At 37.9% G+C, this 15,414-nt stretch overlaps 1 protein-coding gene across 1 annotated transcript in view; it reads right to left on the bottom strand.

The window, feature by feature from the left end:
• Window positions 1-15,414, bottom strand: part of TTLL5 (tubulin tyrosine ligase like 5) — a 307,681-nt gene that overhangs the window by 229,283 nt on the left and 62,984 nt on the right. Inside the window, exons 14-17 of the mRNA XM_052646434.1 lie at window positions 14,399-14,493; window positions 11,845-11,886; window positions 2,660-2,773; window positions 2,349-2,440 (exon numbers count right to left, since the gene is read on the bottom strand). Of these exons, the coding sequence (XP_052502394.1) occupies window positions 2,349-2,440; window positions 2,660-2,773; window positions 11,845-11,886; window positions 14,399-14,493 (343 nt within the window). The remainder of the gene's footprint in view (window positions 1-2,348; window positions 2,441-2,659; window positions 2,774-11,844; window positions 11,887-14,398; window positions 14,494-15,414) is intronic.

Genomic DNA, 15,414 nt, shown 5'->3' with positions numbered 1-15,414 from the left:
TATGAATCAAAAAATAATCTTGCCAGATAAAAAGAAAGATCAGCAAGTAAGAGGACAACCAATAGAATTCCATATACGAAATCCTAGGAAAAGGAAGTATCTCTTTATTGACAGAAAGCAGATCAGTAGCCACCTGGGACAGGAACAGGCAGGGCAGGGAAAGGAGGAACAGGAGAGAGGAATTACAAAGGGGGACAAAGAAACAGTTGGGAGTGACGTAGATGTTCACTGTGTTGACTGCGGTGGGTAGTTTCGGGGATTTATACATATGCTATTTTATGAAATAGTACATTTGAATATGTGAATCTTATTGTATATCAATTATAACAACAAAGCTGTTAAAAATAACATGTACATGAAATAGTAAGCAATAAGTTTAATGTGTTCAAGATTTACACTGAAAACCATAAAACACTGCTAAGAGAAAGAAAGCAAAGAAGTCCTAAACAAATAGGGAAATGAGATATATCATGTTTATGGATTTGGAAAATTCAATAACTGTTAAAATATCCACTTTCCCAAAATTAATCTATATGTTCAAGGTAATGCTAACCAAAAGTCAGCATAGAAACAGACAAAAAAATTCTAAAATTTCTTTGGAAATACAAAGGACACAAAATGGTCAAAATACTTCTGAAAAAGAACAAAGTTGGAAGACTTACACTACCTAATTTCAAGACTTAGTATAAAGCTACAGATATTAAGACAAACACATAGGTCAGTGAAACTGAATAAAGTCTAGAAATAGATAAATATATATTTCAATTAATTTTCAACAAAGATGCCAAGTTAAATTCAATAAGGTAATTTCAAAAAATGGTGCTGGAACAAATGGACATCCTTTTGGAAGGAACTTCAACCCTTACTTCACACCATACACTAAAAATTGAATCAATACATATCATAGACCTAAATATAAAAGCCAAAATTATAAAACTTGTAGAAAAAAAAAAAAAGAGAAAAGGTGTTGTGAACTTGGGGTTGGTAAAGCCTTAGAAAACACAAAATGCAAAAATATTAAAAAAGAATTAGTCAATTGGATTTCATTAACATGTAAAACTTCTGTATTTTGAAAGCCACTGTTATAAAAATAAAAAGGCTAGCTACAGACTTGGAGAAATATTCACAATGTAAATATCTGGGAAAGGACTTATATCAAGAGCCCTTTATAACATAGAAATAAAAAAATAAAAATCTTAAAATTTAAAATGAAAAAAGAAAGATACAAAAATGGCCAATAGCACATGAATGCTCAATATCATTGTTCATCAGACAAAAACAAATTAAAACTACAAAGAAACACTACACACACACACACACACACACACACACACACACACACATACTAGAATGACTAAAATTAAAAAAGCTTGACAATACCAATTGCTAGCAAGGACAGGAAGCCAGTGGAACTTCCATACATCACTGGTAAAATGTAAAATGGTTCTTTCTCTTATCCCTTATCATATGACCCACCTATTCTACCCCTAGGTATTTATTCAAAAAACACAAAATCATATATCCACACACAGACTTGTGCATGACTGTTTGTAACAGCAGCTTTCTTCACAACAGCCCCAAACTGGACACAATCCAAGTGTTCCACAAAGGTGAGGAGATAAACTATGCTATATTCATACAATGAAATGGTATGTAACAATAATAAGGAATGAATTGCCACTGTTTCACACAGCATGGACAATTCTCAAAATTATGCCAAACAAAAGAATGCAGACATCAAAAAATATATACTGTATGATTCTATTTGTATAAAATTCTAGAAAAACCATAGTGCTATAAAAAGCAAATCAGTAGCTATTTGAGGCTCAGGGTAATGAGAGGCACTGACTGTAAAGGAGCCTGAGAGGCCATCTGGAGGTAACGTAATGTTCTATATTTTGATTGTGGTGATTAAATTGATAGCTACATTTGTCAAAATTCATCACCAAACTTAAAATAAAATGGATGCATTTCATTGCATGAAAACTTGATCTCAACAATGATTAAAAATAAACAGTATATTGTTTATGTACATATACAGAAGGTAAAAAAAAGTTTTTTTCAAATCAAGGTAATAATAACCACAAAATTTAGGACAGTATCTAACTCTGGGTTAGAGGGCTAGTAAGGAAGGAAGCAGGGAACTAGCAAAAAGGGAGGAATGATGCACAAGTAGATTAAATTATCATTAAAGCTTTAGTTCTCCAGTGGAGTAATATTAATATTGTTACAAATAATTAAAATAAGAAAAGCACCAAGTGGAGAGCACTGATGATACTATGTCACAATTAATTCAATTCTCTGGACCTGAAGTACAGATTAAAAACAAAAAAAGGTAGTCACCTCACCCATATATTTCCCATGTCTCTGATGTAGGGAATATGCGAATAAATCCACCTCTCCGATCATTCTCTTCCTTCACCCTCCGTAAAACTTTGATCTACATGGAGGAAGAGAAAATAAAATGAACACCTATTTTGATAAATGTAATCTCTGTGGTTACAGGACAGAGTTATGACCCGAGAATATGCAAGAAGCATGAAGAGGCTATATCTCCCATGTTCAGTGTAAGACAGGACTGTCACAAATATTTATGAATCACTAATTTTCACTGAACCCTATGTTAACCCACAAAGGCCTGAAATGGAGTCATCTTTACCTCCTCCATTGACAGACCAAGCACAGAACCACCTAACTTCCCCGGCACCTTCTCCCGTGCTGAGCCCACAAGGTTTTTCATTTCCGCATCACTGGCGGAGAGTGGACGGGAACGCTAGGGAGAAGAAAAAAGAAAAACAAAAATGTATTGCCATCGTCTTTCTTCACTTCCCTCTAGTCAGTCCCTCAATACCACTATGTTTCATAATATGTATAAGCTCAAATCCAAAGCCCATTTTCTGTAATAGATCTCTTAGCCTGAAATCCTGGCAGATAAAAGCTAGCAAATTCAAAGAAAAGAAGAGAAAAAAGGATAGAACGAAAACACTATGGGTTGAAAGAGACACACACACAAAAGAGATGTCCACATGGCTTTCTAAGCTAGTACTTACTCCTTATCTTGGTTTTGACATAAATCTAACAGTTTGAAAGATATGGGGGAAAAAATCTGAAAATAACTTCAATGTAAGATTAGAATGGCAATCCCAAAGAATGCTCAAACTACCACACAATTGCACTCATCTCACACGCTAGCAAAGTCATGCTCAAAATTCTCCAAGCTAGGCTTCAGCAATACATGAACCGTGAACTTCCAGACGTTCAAGCTAGTTTTAGGAAAGGCAGATGAACCAGAGATCAAATTGCCAACATTTGGTGGATCATCGAAAAAGCAAGAGTGTTCCAGAAAAACATCTATTTCTGCTTTATTGACTATGCCAAAGCCTTTGACTGTGTGGATCACAATAAACTGTGGAAAATTCTGAAAGAGATGGGAATACCAGACCACCTGACCTGCCGCTTGAGAAACCTATATGCAGGACAAGAAGCAACAGTTAGAACTGGACATGAAACAATAGACTGGTTCCAAACAGGACATGAAACAATAGACTGGTTCCAAACAGGAAAAGGACTACATCAAGGCTGTATATTGTCACCCTGCTTATTTAACTTCTATGCCGAGTACATCATGAGAAACGCTGGGCTGGAAAAAGCACAAGCTGGAATCAAGATTGCCAGGAGAAATATCAATAACCTCAGATATGCAGATGATATCACCCTTACGGCAGAAAATGAAGAGGAGCTAAAAAGCCTCTTGATGAAAGTGAAAGAGAAGAGTGAAAAAGTTGGCTTAAAGCTCAACATTCAGAAAATGAAATCACGGCATCTGGTCCCATCACTTCATGGGAAATAGATGGGAAAACAGTGGAAACAGTGTCAGACTTTATTTTGGGGGGCTCCAAAATCACTGCAGATAGTGATTGCAGCTATGAAATTAAAAGACGCTTACTCCTTGGAAGGAAAGTTATGACCAACCTAGATAGAATATTAAAAAGCAGAGATATTACTTTGCCAACAAAGGTCTGTCTAGTCAAGGCTATGGTTTTTCCAGTGGTCCTGTATGGATGTGAGAGTCGGACTGTGAAGAAAGCTGAGCGCCGAAGAAATGATGCTTTTGAACTGTGGTGCTAGAGAAGACTCTTGAGAGTCCCTATCCTAAAGGAGATCAGTCCTGGGTGTTCACTGGAAGGACTGATGCTGAAGCTGAAACTCCAATACTTTGGCCACCTCATGCAAAGAGTTGACTCATTGGAAAAGACTCTGATGCTGGGAGGGATTGGGGGCAGGAGGAGAAGGGGACGACAGAGGATGAGATGGCTGGATGGCATCACCGACTCGATGGACATGAGTTTGAGTAAACTCCAGGAGTTGGTGATGGACAGGGAGGCCTGGCATGCTGTGATTCATGGGGTTGCAAAGAGTCGGACACGACTGAGCGACGGAACTGAACTGAAGATTAGATATGTGTTTATTTCAGGAAGTCACTATATTCTTAACACTGGGGAAGGAGAGCTAGGAAAAGTGAGACATAAGACAGAAAAACAATGAGCAATCTGCTATGTCACAGATGACAAAGTTGGACAATGGGATGTTTCAGAACTTGAGGGGGAAATATTGAGATGAGAGTTATCAGTGATGTAGAAAAGAAATGTGAGCAAGGCTATGACTTGAAAAACACTGTAGCTGCTGGACTTCAGGAGACTTGTATCTAGAATGACTGCCTCGGGTACTCCAAGAAGGCACTCCAGTGGGTCATGCTCCTTATGGATCCCCAGAGATGATCAAGGCAACTTCAGCTTCTGAATGATGATCAGGAAGGTTGTCGGAGAACAAAAGTTTTAAGTGATTTTGATGTTATGAGAGCAGAGAAATATAAAGCCAACAAAGGAAGTCAGATGTATGAAACGTGAAAATAAACTATTATTTAAAAACAAAAAAAAGATGACTGATAACTAAATTAGCCAAGTGGGAATAAGGAATGAATAATCCAAGAAATAGGGGTGCAATTTCTCTCTCTAAGAGTCCAAGAAGTAACTGACCAGACAGAAGAAATCTTACTGTCAGGGACTATTGTTTATTTCCCTCTTTGTGTACACACTGTATGGAAAGGCTTTCTGACAACTCACTTTTGACATTTTTAGCTACACTCAATGGCAGTGGTTTAGTCGCTAAGTTGCGTCCAACTCACAACCCCACGGACTATATCCTGCCAGGCTCCTTTGTGCATGGGATTCTCCAGCCAAGAATACTAAAGCGGGCTGCCATTTCCTTTTCCAGGGGATCTTCTTGACCCAGGAATTGAACCCAGGCCTCCTGCATTGCAGGCAGATCCTTTACCAACTGAGTTACAAGAGAAGCTCCTCAACAATACTCATTGTTAAACTAAATGTTTGTGTTGCCCCAAAATTCATGCTGAAGCTCTAACCCACACAATGTGATGATATTTGGAGACAGGGCTTTTCGGAGGTAAGTAGATGAGGACATGAGAATGAGGCACTGGTCTAATGAGATAAATACCTTGTAAACAAGAGTCACCAGGAAGCTTGTTCTCTCTCTCTGCCTGAATATGCACAAAGAGCACAGTGCAAGAGGATGACCATCTACAAGCCGAAAGAAGAGGCCTCAGAACAAAACCTACCTTGCCAGCACATTGACCTTGAACTTCCCAGCCTTCAGAACTGTGAGAAATAGATTTCTGTGATTTAAGTCACCTGATCTATGGTATTTTATTATGGTTGCCCACACAGACTAATGTCTACCTGTATATAAATAACCATGACTGGCTTTATCTTTGGATGCAGGGAAGACCAATATATACTAATCTTCAAAACCAGCATGGAGTTACAAAACACAGATTTTCTGATAAGCAAATCCATCAAAGAAAAATCATGAAATCAGCATATACAAGCAATGAGTGAAGGCAGGAACTTTTCTCTCTTTAGCTTTTCCTGTGGTATCTTTAGCATCTAGAACACTACTTAGCATGGAGTAGGAGATCAATAGATATTTTTTGAACAAGCAAATAATGTGCTAACACACAGATCAACCACGGTTAGAATTAAAATTTGCAGAGAATTTTGGAAAAATATTCAACTCCGTTCTAATCCCTGGAAATACATTACACAGCACATGTTGGGATTACAGGGAAATTAAGAAGAAAGTTTAAAAATTTAGGAAGGGAATCAATATAATCATTTTAAAAAATCTTTAAAGTGTGAGTTCTTATTCAGCATATAGTTTGGAAAAGCCAAAATACTAAATGGGTGTCTTGAGGACGTCTGTCATTTTCATACATTATTTACTATTTGCTAAAAAGACTTATCTACCTCACATGTCACAACATGACTTTGATCAGAAAGCCACTAGCAGTAAAACCTCCAAAGTCAAGTTGCCTCATCACCTCACAATAGTTAAAGATATCTTAAAGTCCTCTGAAATTATGAAAGACGAGAATGTGAAGTCAGCATTCATTTTAATGATATAAATAAAAATAAAGATTAAGCATTTTAGAATAGAAAGAATGTTACTTTAAAATGCTGATTAACTGTATTACAAGGTCACTGATAAAAGTATTTTAAGAAACAGTTACTTGCCTGTCAGAATAGTTTTAAGGAATGGTCATATTTATAAGAGCATGGATCAAGTCACTACTGATCCAGTCACTCATCTAATGAGCACCACCAATTAAAAAAATCTTTTTGTCTTTCTTTGTTTTTGTTGTTCAATCTCTTGTCTTTATTAGGGGTTGTTTGCTTGTTTGTTGTTTATTTTTCTTTTTTTATCTTTTTAAACTTTTTTTTTGCTTTCCTAGGACCTAATCTTCATCTTTGTGGAACTGCTTCATGATAGAGCGATATTGCTGGCTTCCAGAGACTGAGATTATGCTGGTGCTGGCGCAGTCTTCCTCTACTCATCTAAGCCTGCTCCCCCAAACAAAGAATGAGCACCTCAAAAACCTTCCCAGTCATTTCCAGAGTTGTCACTGACCCACATTAACAATACTCACAGTACACAATCCTAACTCAAGCCACTGCATGCCTGTGTGAGTGTTATTTGAGTAGGGTGTGTAGGAATTCAAGCAGGTGCTCCTGGTCGGGGTACTCGGGAGGTTAGGAAAAGGAGGGGGTAATGGTGCTTGTTAGATGAATGCTCCAGCTGTTAACTTCCATGAACCAAGGTCTTTATTCTTTTACTGCCACAAATACCACAAGGCTGCAAAGAAAAGGTCAATGCTACTTCAAGAGAAAAAAAAATGTGGCTGGAAACTCCTTTAATCTCTTCACCCATTTATCTCCGTGTCAGCTATTAAGAAGGCTGAGAGGGGGCTTCCCTGGTGGTCCAGTGGCTAATACTTTGTGCTCCCAATGCAGGGGACCTGGGTTCAATCCCTGGTTGGGGAATATCCCACATGCCGCAATTAAGACCCAGCACAGCCAAATAAATATTAAAAAAGAAGAAGAAGAAGAAGAAGAAGGCCGAGAGGAAGAAATAGGAAGAGATGTAGCTCTTGGCATCTAGGTGTGTCAAACGCTTCTCTAACATCCACCCAGGGGTCCTAGGTCTTTGGAGAAGCCAGTGGAAAATAATCAGATTACAAAGTCAAAAATATTTTGCCAACTTCAGCTTTTCAATAAATTTGAAATTAGAGAGCAATTTTTTAATCTACATAATATCTGTTGTGCTGGTTCATAGAGAAATGTATTTATACAACAACAACAAAGCATTACTATTCCAGACCTACAAATACTTATTAATGAAATGAAGTCTTAACAAATGAATTATAGACAGAGGTAAGAGAAAAAGGGGAGAAGAAAGGATAATAAAGAAAAAAAGAAAGAAGAAAAATGCTTATGAGTACCAAGGAGATACTTAGAAATTAAAAGCAAAGAGAAAAGAAATAAGGCTGACTTGAAAGGCCATCAGGATTGTCAAAAATAAGAGCAAAAGAGTTTAAATACAAGCCATTCTGTGGTTTTGATTTTGGACACAAAATCTCAGCTTCATTCTCCGGGTAGTAGATAGAATAAATCCACATACTCCAATGAACTGACTGACTACACTAAGGAAATAAGGCTCCTCTGAACTTAAAAAGAACCACTGCCTCTGGCTAGATGACATAAGATTTAAACTACTGGGTTCTCAGACACACTTTAAACTGTCACAGTAAGAATTCTGCCATGCAACATGCATCTAAATCGTTAAAATATCATTAGTACAACTCAGGATACAGAACTACACCCAGAGAAGAAACATGTACACATCTAACTTTCATTGCTAGGGAAGAACTGAGAAGTACCAGTTAGGAGAACTGGACAAATGCAGAAAATAAAAAAATGGTGAGGCATCCTCAAAGATATCAAAATTGAGGGTTTTTTTTTAAAAAAAAATCTGTTTGAAAGAGAACACATGCAGAGAATAAAAAAATCTTCCAATGCAATTTTACAAAGTTTGGAATTCTGTGTTAAAAACACATAGATTAGAAATAAATCAATTTATATGTGATGCATCTTGCCACCAAGAAAATAAGAAGGACGAGTTTAAGAAGTGAAATGAATCACTGCTATCAAATGAAAGAAAATGAACAAAAAAAGACCACATGTGAACAAATCTGGGTGGAAATAGACCCAAAATGGCTAACAGAGAAGGCTTAAATATAATGATGACCAGAAGTACACTACTGAGAAATTAGGGGGGAAAAAGAAAGCAAGTAGGTGTGTGTTACAGTATAAAAAGAGACATGTAGCATCTGAAAATGTGTACTAAACGTAAGTCAGCAGGTCTGACAGACATGCATCTTGTTATTAACAGAACTGGCTTTACAAACAAAAAAACTTACCAGAACAACTTATAATTATATTTGAAAAATCATGGAGAACTGAGGAGATACTAAAGGATTAGGAAAAAACAAATGAGGTACCAATCTTCAAAAATGTAAGAAGTACGCTCCTGGTGATTACTGCCTGGTAAGTCTAACCTGAATCCCTAGTAAAATAATGGAACAAATATTAAAAGAAAAAAATCCATAAGCATTTAGAGTTTAATGGGTTCATAAAGAATTGTAGTATGGAGACTGCTTTATTTTTAAACATGCTTTAAAATTTTGATTTTTTGGACAAAATAATAAAAAGGAGGAAAAGCAAAAATATATTTAATGTCTCTGGATGTTAGAGAAGCATCTGTGAAAATGTCATAGTATTTTTACTTGTAGTTTTATTTCCAATCAGGACTCAGTATCATGATATAATAAATAAAATATACCAATAAAAGTTGAACACAGTTAAAAGACAACTATAAGGTAAGATAAGTAGCAGTGAATCAAATTAGAAGGTGACTGGGTACTGATTAAGCATTGTTTAGAATATGTATTGGTGTCTGGTAGGATGAATAATAAATTAATTGGGTTAATTTGCATTTCTTGATGATAGTAAATGTGAAAATACATGACTATAAATAAATGAATATCAAAATAACACCAGATACTGACAATGGAAAAAGGAAAACAAAATAGGACTCAAAAGTTGAAGGGGGCTAAGTCTTCTGAGGGTTATCTGTGTGTCCAAAACTATCCCAAGTATTTTCCCTGTGTGTGATCATTCCTTTCTCAGCGTAACTCCATTTGCATATTACTACCCTCATTTGTAATGTAATTTGTGTAATACACAAATGGAATTATGCTAAGAAAGGAATGGGAGGAGCCTCTTGAGAATCCCTTGGACTGCAACATTAAACCAGTCAATCCTTAAGGAAATCAACCCTGAATATTCATTGGAAGGACTGATGCTGAAGCAGAAGCTCCAATACTTTGGCCATCTGATGCAAAGAGCTAACTCATTGAAAAAGACCCTGATGCTGGGAAAGACTGAAGGAGAAAAGGGTGGCAGAGGATGAGATGGTTTGATAGCATCACTGACTCAGTGGACATGAATCTCAGCAAACTCTGGGAGATAGTGAATGACACATAAGCCTGGTATGCTGCAGCCCGTGGGGTTGCAAAGAGTCAGACACAATTTAGCGACTGAACACAAACCCTCATTTGATGGATGAGGGAAGTGAGCCTGAGACATAAACGAACTTGCTGAAGGTCTAAGAGTTAGTGACTGGCAGAGTTCAAATTCGAACCCAGGTCTATCTGACTTCAAAGTCCCTGTTCCTTCCACAAAACAATACCGCCTGCCTTGGAACACTAAAATATAATTTCTGTTGAGTGAAAAATATTAAACCATAGGCCTTCAAGGGAAAGGGGAAATGTAGAAAAAGATAATGGACAACAAGTAAAAAACTGTATCTTCAACAATCTGCCAGCACCAAAAAAAGAAATGTTCACAGTCTAAATGGCCAGAGCTGAGTTTCTTTTCTTTTTTCACTGAGCTCCGATGAAACTATTGTAGACTTGAAAGTGTTTCATTAACAAAAAGACAGGGACACGGTAGAACATTGCAAAGGACAATAAGAGTTAAGAATTCAATATGTTTAAAACTGCCCAAATAAAGTCACAAAGCCATTGTGTCATGTGAGCAGTGCTGAAAAGCCTAACCACTAGAGTGAGGCCTTGCTCGTCCACAGGTTGTTTGCAACTTATGAAAATTCAAGCAATAGAGGCAGAACAGAATTAAAAGGGGTAATGGGACATTAAGCTTAGAATTCCATATCAAAGACACTTCTTTGGAGTCAAGTTCAGAAGGCTATGAAATGGTACTTTAATGTTCTCCTTAAAGAGGTTAGGTCAAGAGATATGTAGAGTATAAGGTCTTTGAAATCAACAGCCTTGGGTTATGCTTGTTTTTTTTGTTTGCCATGGAGAGGAGCTTGCACACTTAGGTACCTGCTAAATACAAAACCCCATTACAGAGTTTTGAATTCCACCAGTTAAACAACCAAACTTGTATTACAAAACTATGCTAATCAGTTACCAAATATTAGACAACACACCAAGTCTTGTCTTTTCCTTCATTTCTTGAATTCATATATACCATGTAAATCACTTTATCAAAAATAATAGCTAGGCAACTTACAATTCAAGCTTCCAAGCTTGAAAGAATCTGTATCAGAGAGTACAAACGCCAAAATAAATATATACGGAGCCTTTTACTAAAAGATTAATAATTGCAAGTGACACATTTATGAATGGGAACATCTACATCCTTCATATCAACACATCAAATAGCGGGAGCAGTCCCCTCACTACTATCCTATCACTTCAAAAAGATGCAAAAAAAAAATCTGCATAGAAGACAGCGACAGTATATCTCACATACTAACAAGAACAGAAAGGAGACAAATGCTGATCATTTAGAGACTGAGATCAAATATTTTGTGTTTATTTTATAGGTAGTATCTAAGATAGTAATGATGGCAGTGTTTCTAAGATTCATGACTACATATCACTACGCATAAGAAAAGGCTTCTGTTAAAAAAAAAAAAAATTATAGCCCAATATCCAATGTGAAAACACTTCCAACATTAAGCTACTGACAAGGGTATGTTTCATAAGACACTTGAACAAATGAAAGGTGGCTTGTGAACGATGGTATTTCCTTTCTGGAATATTTTAGTCAAAGCCACAGATATGCCTCTAAACTGTGTTCATCATCTGAATTCAGCTGCCTCCATCACAGCATGATCACTACCAGAAAAAGAGGATTCAGGAATTCCTGCAACCTCTACTTTTATATACTACATCTGAAAAGATCTCAGCATTCATTTTCACTTATTCTATTTTACATTGTTAAACTACTTAAAGAGCAGGTACATGAAATATATGCTGTGAAACGGTGAAGCTAAAAGGCTTTCCATCTGGGGAATGAAGATAATAGTCTGAATGAACTCTCCAATAGATCCAGAACTTACCTGCTTGACGGTTGATGACTGTAACTGTGCAGATACTGGACGCTATAAAAGACAGAAAAATGGAATAAAGCCTTATCTTCTCCTAACATGTCTATATTTTCCAACTCCTACATCTAATATAAAAAAGAAAAAAATAATCTCCAAGCAGAGAACAAAAGCCAAAGCCCTATATTTTGCACTTGAAAGATTAAAGCATTTATTATTTTTCACACTGCATTCTCCTGTGGTATAACTATTCCAGTTTCACCTTCTCACCACTGAGAACTCAATCCTACTGTCACATACTGAAGATCCTGAAGTTATTAGTCTACCTGGTAAAATGGTCTCACACAGTACATGGAAATAATCTACAGCTTCTTAAGCCTTTAAGTAATTATCCTGTGGACTGCTCATGGATAAAGTCACACTGTTACCTACCAGTTAGCAGAGCAAACAGCGAATAGGTTCTTCACTATTTGCAAAGTCACCAATAAAAGCTGACAGGCAAGCTAAGAAAAGGGATCAATTCATCCAAGATTGACATACAGCTATTCCTAGAGTGGAACTTGCAGAAACTCTGTTAAAGCTGCACAGAAACATTCGTAATATTTTATACACAATCCTTTGACTCACAGATACTGCAGAAAACAATTTAAAGGAACGTGCGCGACTGCCTCAATTCAGTTTTCCTAGTACACCTAGGTTAACCCTCTACTTTTCTTGTTAAAAGTTAAAAAAAAAACCCTTTGACGTGTGATGCACTACTGATCAGGACTTCCCCAGTGGCTCAGCGGTAAAGAATTCACCTGCAGTGCAGGAGACACCAGAGGTGAGGGTTCCATCCCTGCGTCAGGAGGACCCCCTGGAGGAGGGCATGGCAACCCACTCAGGTATGCTTGCCTGGAGAATCCCATGGACACAGGAGCCTGGCGGGCTACAGTCCATGGGGTCGCAAAGAGTCGGACACGACTGAAGCGACTGAGTGCGTGCACACGTGCACACGCACACACGCACACACGCACACACACACACACACACACACGTACAACTGATCAAGTACAACACTGCTGCATGATTTCGCTTCTAATCTAATACCCCTTAAAATATGGTTCACCTTGTTCTATACTACAGCACTGATACTAATCGGGAATAATTTGAAAGCAAGAGGTCACAGGCAGCCTGCAAACTAAATCCAGCTCACCGACATACCATGTTTCATTTGCGAAGTATTATTTTTTAAATTGAACTTGTTGTCAGTATTTTAAAATAAGATTCCTGATTTCTCTAGAAAGTAAGACTATCTGCCAACTCACAGCAGCGATCAGCTAAAGCACAGAAGTAAAAGAGTTAATGTGAAGCATGCACTAACCCACTTTACTGCAGTCACGGCACTCGCGTATCATACCTGGCCCTATTTACTCTGCAATCCTCAGAGGCATTTTGAGGTTTCCAACCCTGTTCTAATGAAAAGCTATCTGAATAAATAATGGTATGTAAGCTTAGCAAACAGAAGTAGCAGTACTCTAAATGAGACCAGCAAACAAAAGGAAGAGGAGTGGGAGGGAAAAAAGGGAGAGACGGAGGGCTAAAGTGGAGGTGGGAGAACGTAGGAGGGAAAAAATAAGGGAAAGATGAGGAATGGGGAGAAATAGCAGCTGTTTCTGCCTTCAAAGAGCTTACAGTCTCGTAGAGGAGTACTGGACAATTTAAAGGCAACAAATCAATGAAGGCAAAACAATGCAGTTGAGAACCAGTAAATAATGTTGCAATGAAAAGAAGAGGCCATGAAAGAATGGAATGGATTTAATAAGAAATGGTCTCCAAACTTCTGAGCAGGTAAGGTAATCAGTCCAGATAGGAAGAGAGGAGGAAAGGGGACCTTTTGGATAAGAAGAAAGGTTAAAGGCAAAGAGACATAAGTGGAAACTAGCCGGGTCTAGATGGGCAGGGACTGATCAAATGATGGAATGGATAAACCATCAGACAGCTGACTGATTTACCTGGAACAAAAATGCAGAGTACACAAAGACTGGAGCAACACTGGGTCAAATGAAGTTTCAGACACGCCCGCCAAGCTCTCTGCAGGCATTTAGCTCATTTAAATTCAATCAGCACCTCATGATCACTGAGGGTCCTTGTGAAGAGAATCGCATGTAGAGAAGATATTATTTCGATTGAGCATCTTCTCTGCAAAGCTAGCCTGAAGATCATAAAGAATGCAGCAGAGTGGTGACGAGAAATTTGCAGAATCCCTCCCTGTGCCTCACTTATGAGCGTATCAATGTGAAAAGACTGAGAGCAATTTTTGAAAAGAGACAGAAAGAAAAAAGAAAAGACAATGGAAAAGGAAGCCAAGAGAAAAGAAAGACAAAAAGCAGAAAGTAAGATGGTTTGAAAGCATTAAAAGCGTAAGCTATTAGCCATGGCTGAATATAACTGTCTCCTGTCTAGAATGGTGCCCCAATTCTCCTGCTGTAAGTGACCTTCTAATCATAGTGCTTCAGCTCACTTATTGACAACAGCTGCCACTTTACAATAAGCTTCCTTAGGGCTTCCTGCTGCTGGAACTTTTTACCTGAGGTTTCTGGAAAGGGTTTCGCCTGGAAGACTCAAACGTGGGGTAAATTGGCCGGGTTGATGTCCGCTGGGCAGGATCTTGACACACAAACCCTGAATGGGGAATGGGAAACATTAAAACTGCCATTTGCTAAGAAATTAGAAGGTTTAGCTGCACCTTTCCTTTTGATGAACAAGCTCGGTTTCACTGCCATAAATCTGATAAAGCTCCATCTTGAAGAGGATTAGGCATGACTCTCCCATACACATCCTCCTCTTGAACTTTGAACTATCACGACTGGAGTGAACAAGAAAGGAAAATATGCAGATCAATCAGCCTTCCTGGTTGGGGAACCGATATGTGATTCTGATGGACAAAGAGATGAAGACTTTCGATGACCTTCAGATAAAAGTTCACTTAAAAACACACAGTTGTTAATAAAGACAAATTATTTTAAAGTGGCTTCCTGGATGGTGACTGGAAAATAACAGTGTTGGTTTTTACCAGGAGAATCCAGAAGCAAGTGAGGGGTCTTGTCCTGTTATAGGATCCACTTCTGGAACGGCTAAAAGTGGTCTACTACTGGCAAGTTCCAAAATACGCATTGTAGATTCTCCATGGCTTAAGAAATTAGGCTTGGGCTAATTTCACTTATTTCCTAAAAAGAAGCAGACTCTCATCCAAGGAGAATGGGGTAGCAAAGTTTTACAGCATTTGCTGGTACATCAAGGGCTAGTTCAAGTGCATTTTATTATGTGTTTTTGGGCTACTTAAAACAACAACAACAACAACCCTAAACCCACAACATACCCACTTGGCAGCCCATCTCCATCTCAAAGTTTTATCTAATCACAAAGGGATTTTTTCCTTGGCTTGCTTCAGTTCTAACTACTACAGAAGAGATTGTGTTGACACCAGTAAAGACTGCATAGCAGAAACATAGCCAGTCTCCTTGGTAACAAAGCCTCTTCAGTGGGTTTCACTATCTCAGCTCAGGGCAAAATATATTTTCTCCAGATCTTTGCTTAATTCTC

This window comes from Budorcas taxicolor, chromosome 10 (assembly GCF_023091745.1).
Source record: "Budorcas taxicolor isolate Tak-1 chromosome 10, Takin1.1, whole genome shotgun sequence".
NCBI classification, from domain to species: Eukaryota; Metazoa; Chordata; class Mammalia; order Artiodactyla; family Bovidae; genus Budorcas; species Budorcas taxicolor.
This window is presented reverse-complemented; position numbering and strand designations above follow the sequence as displayed.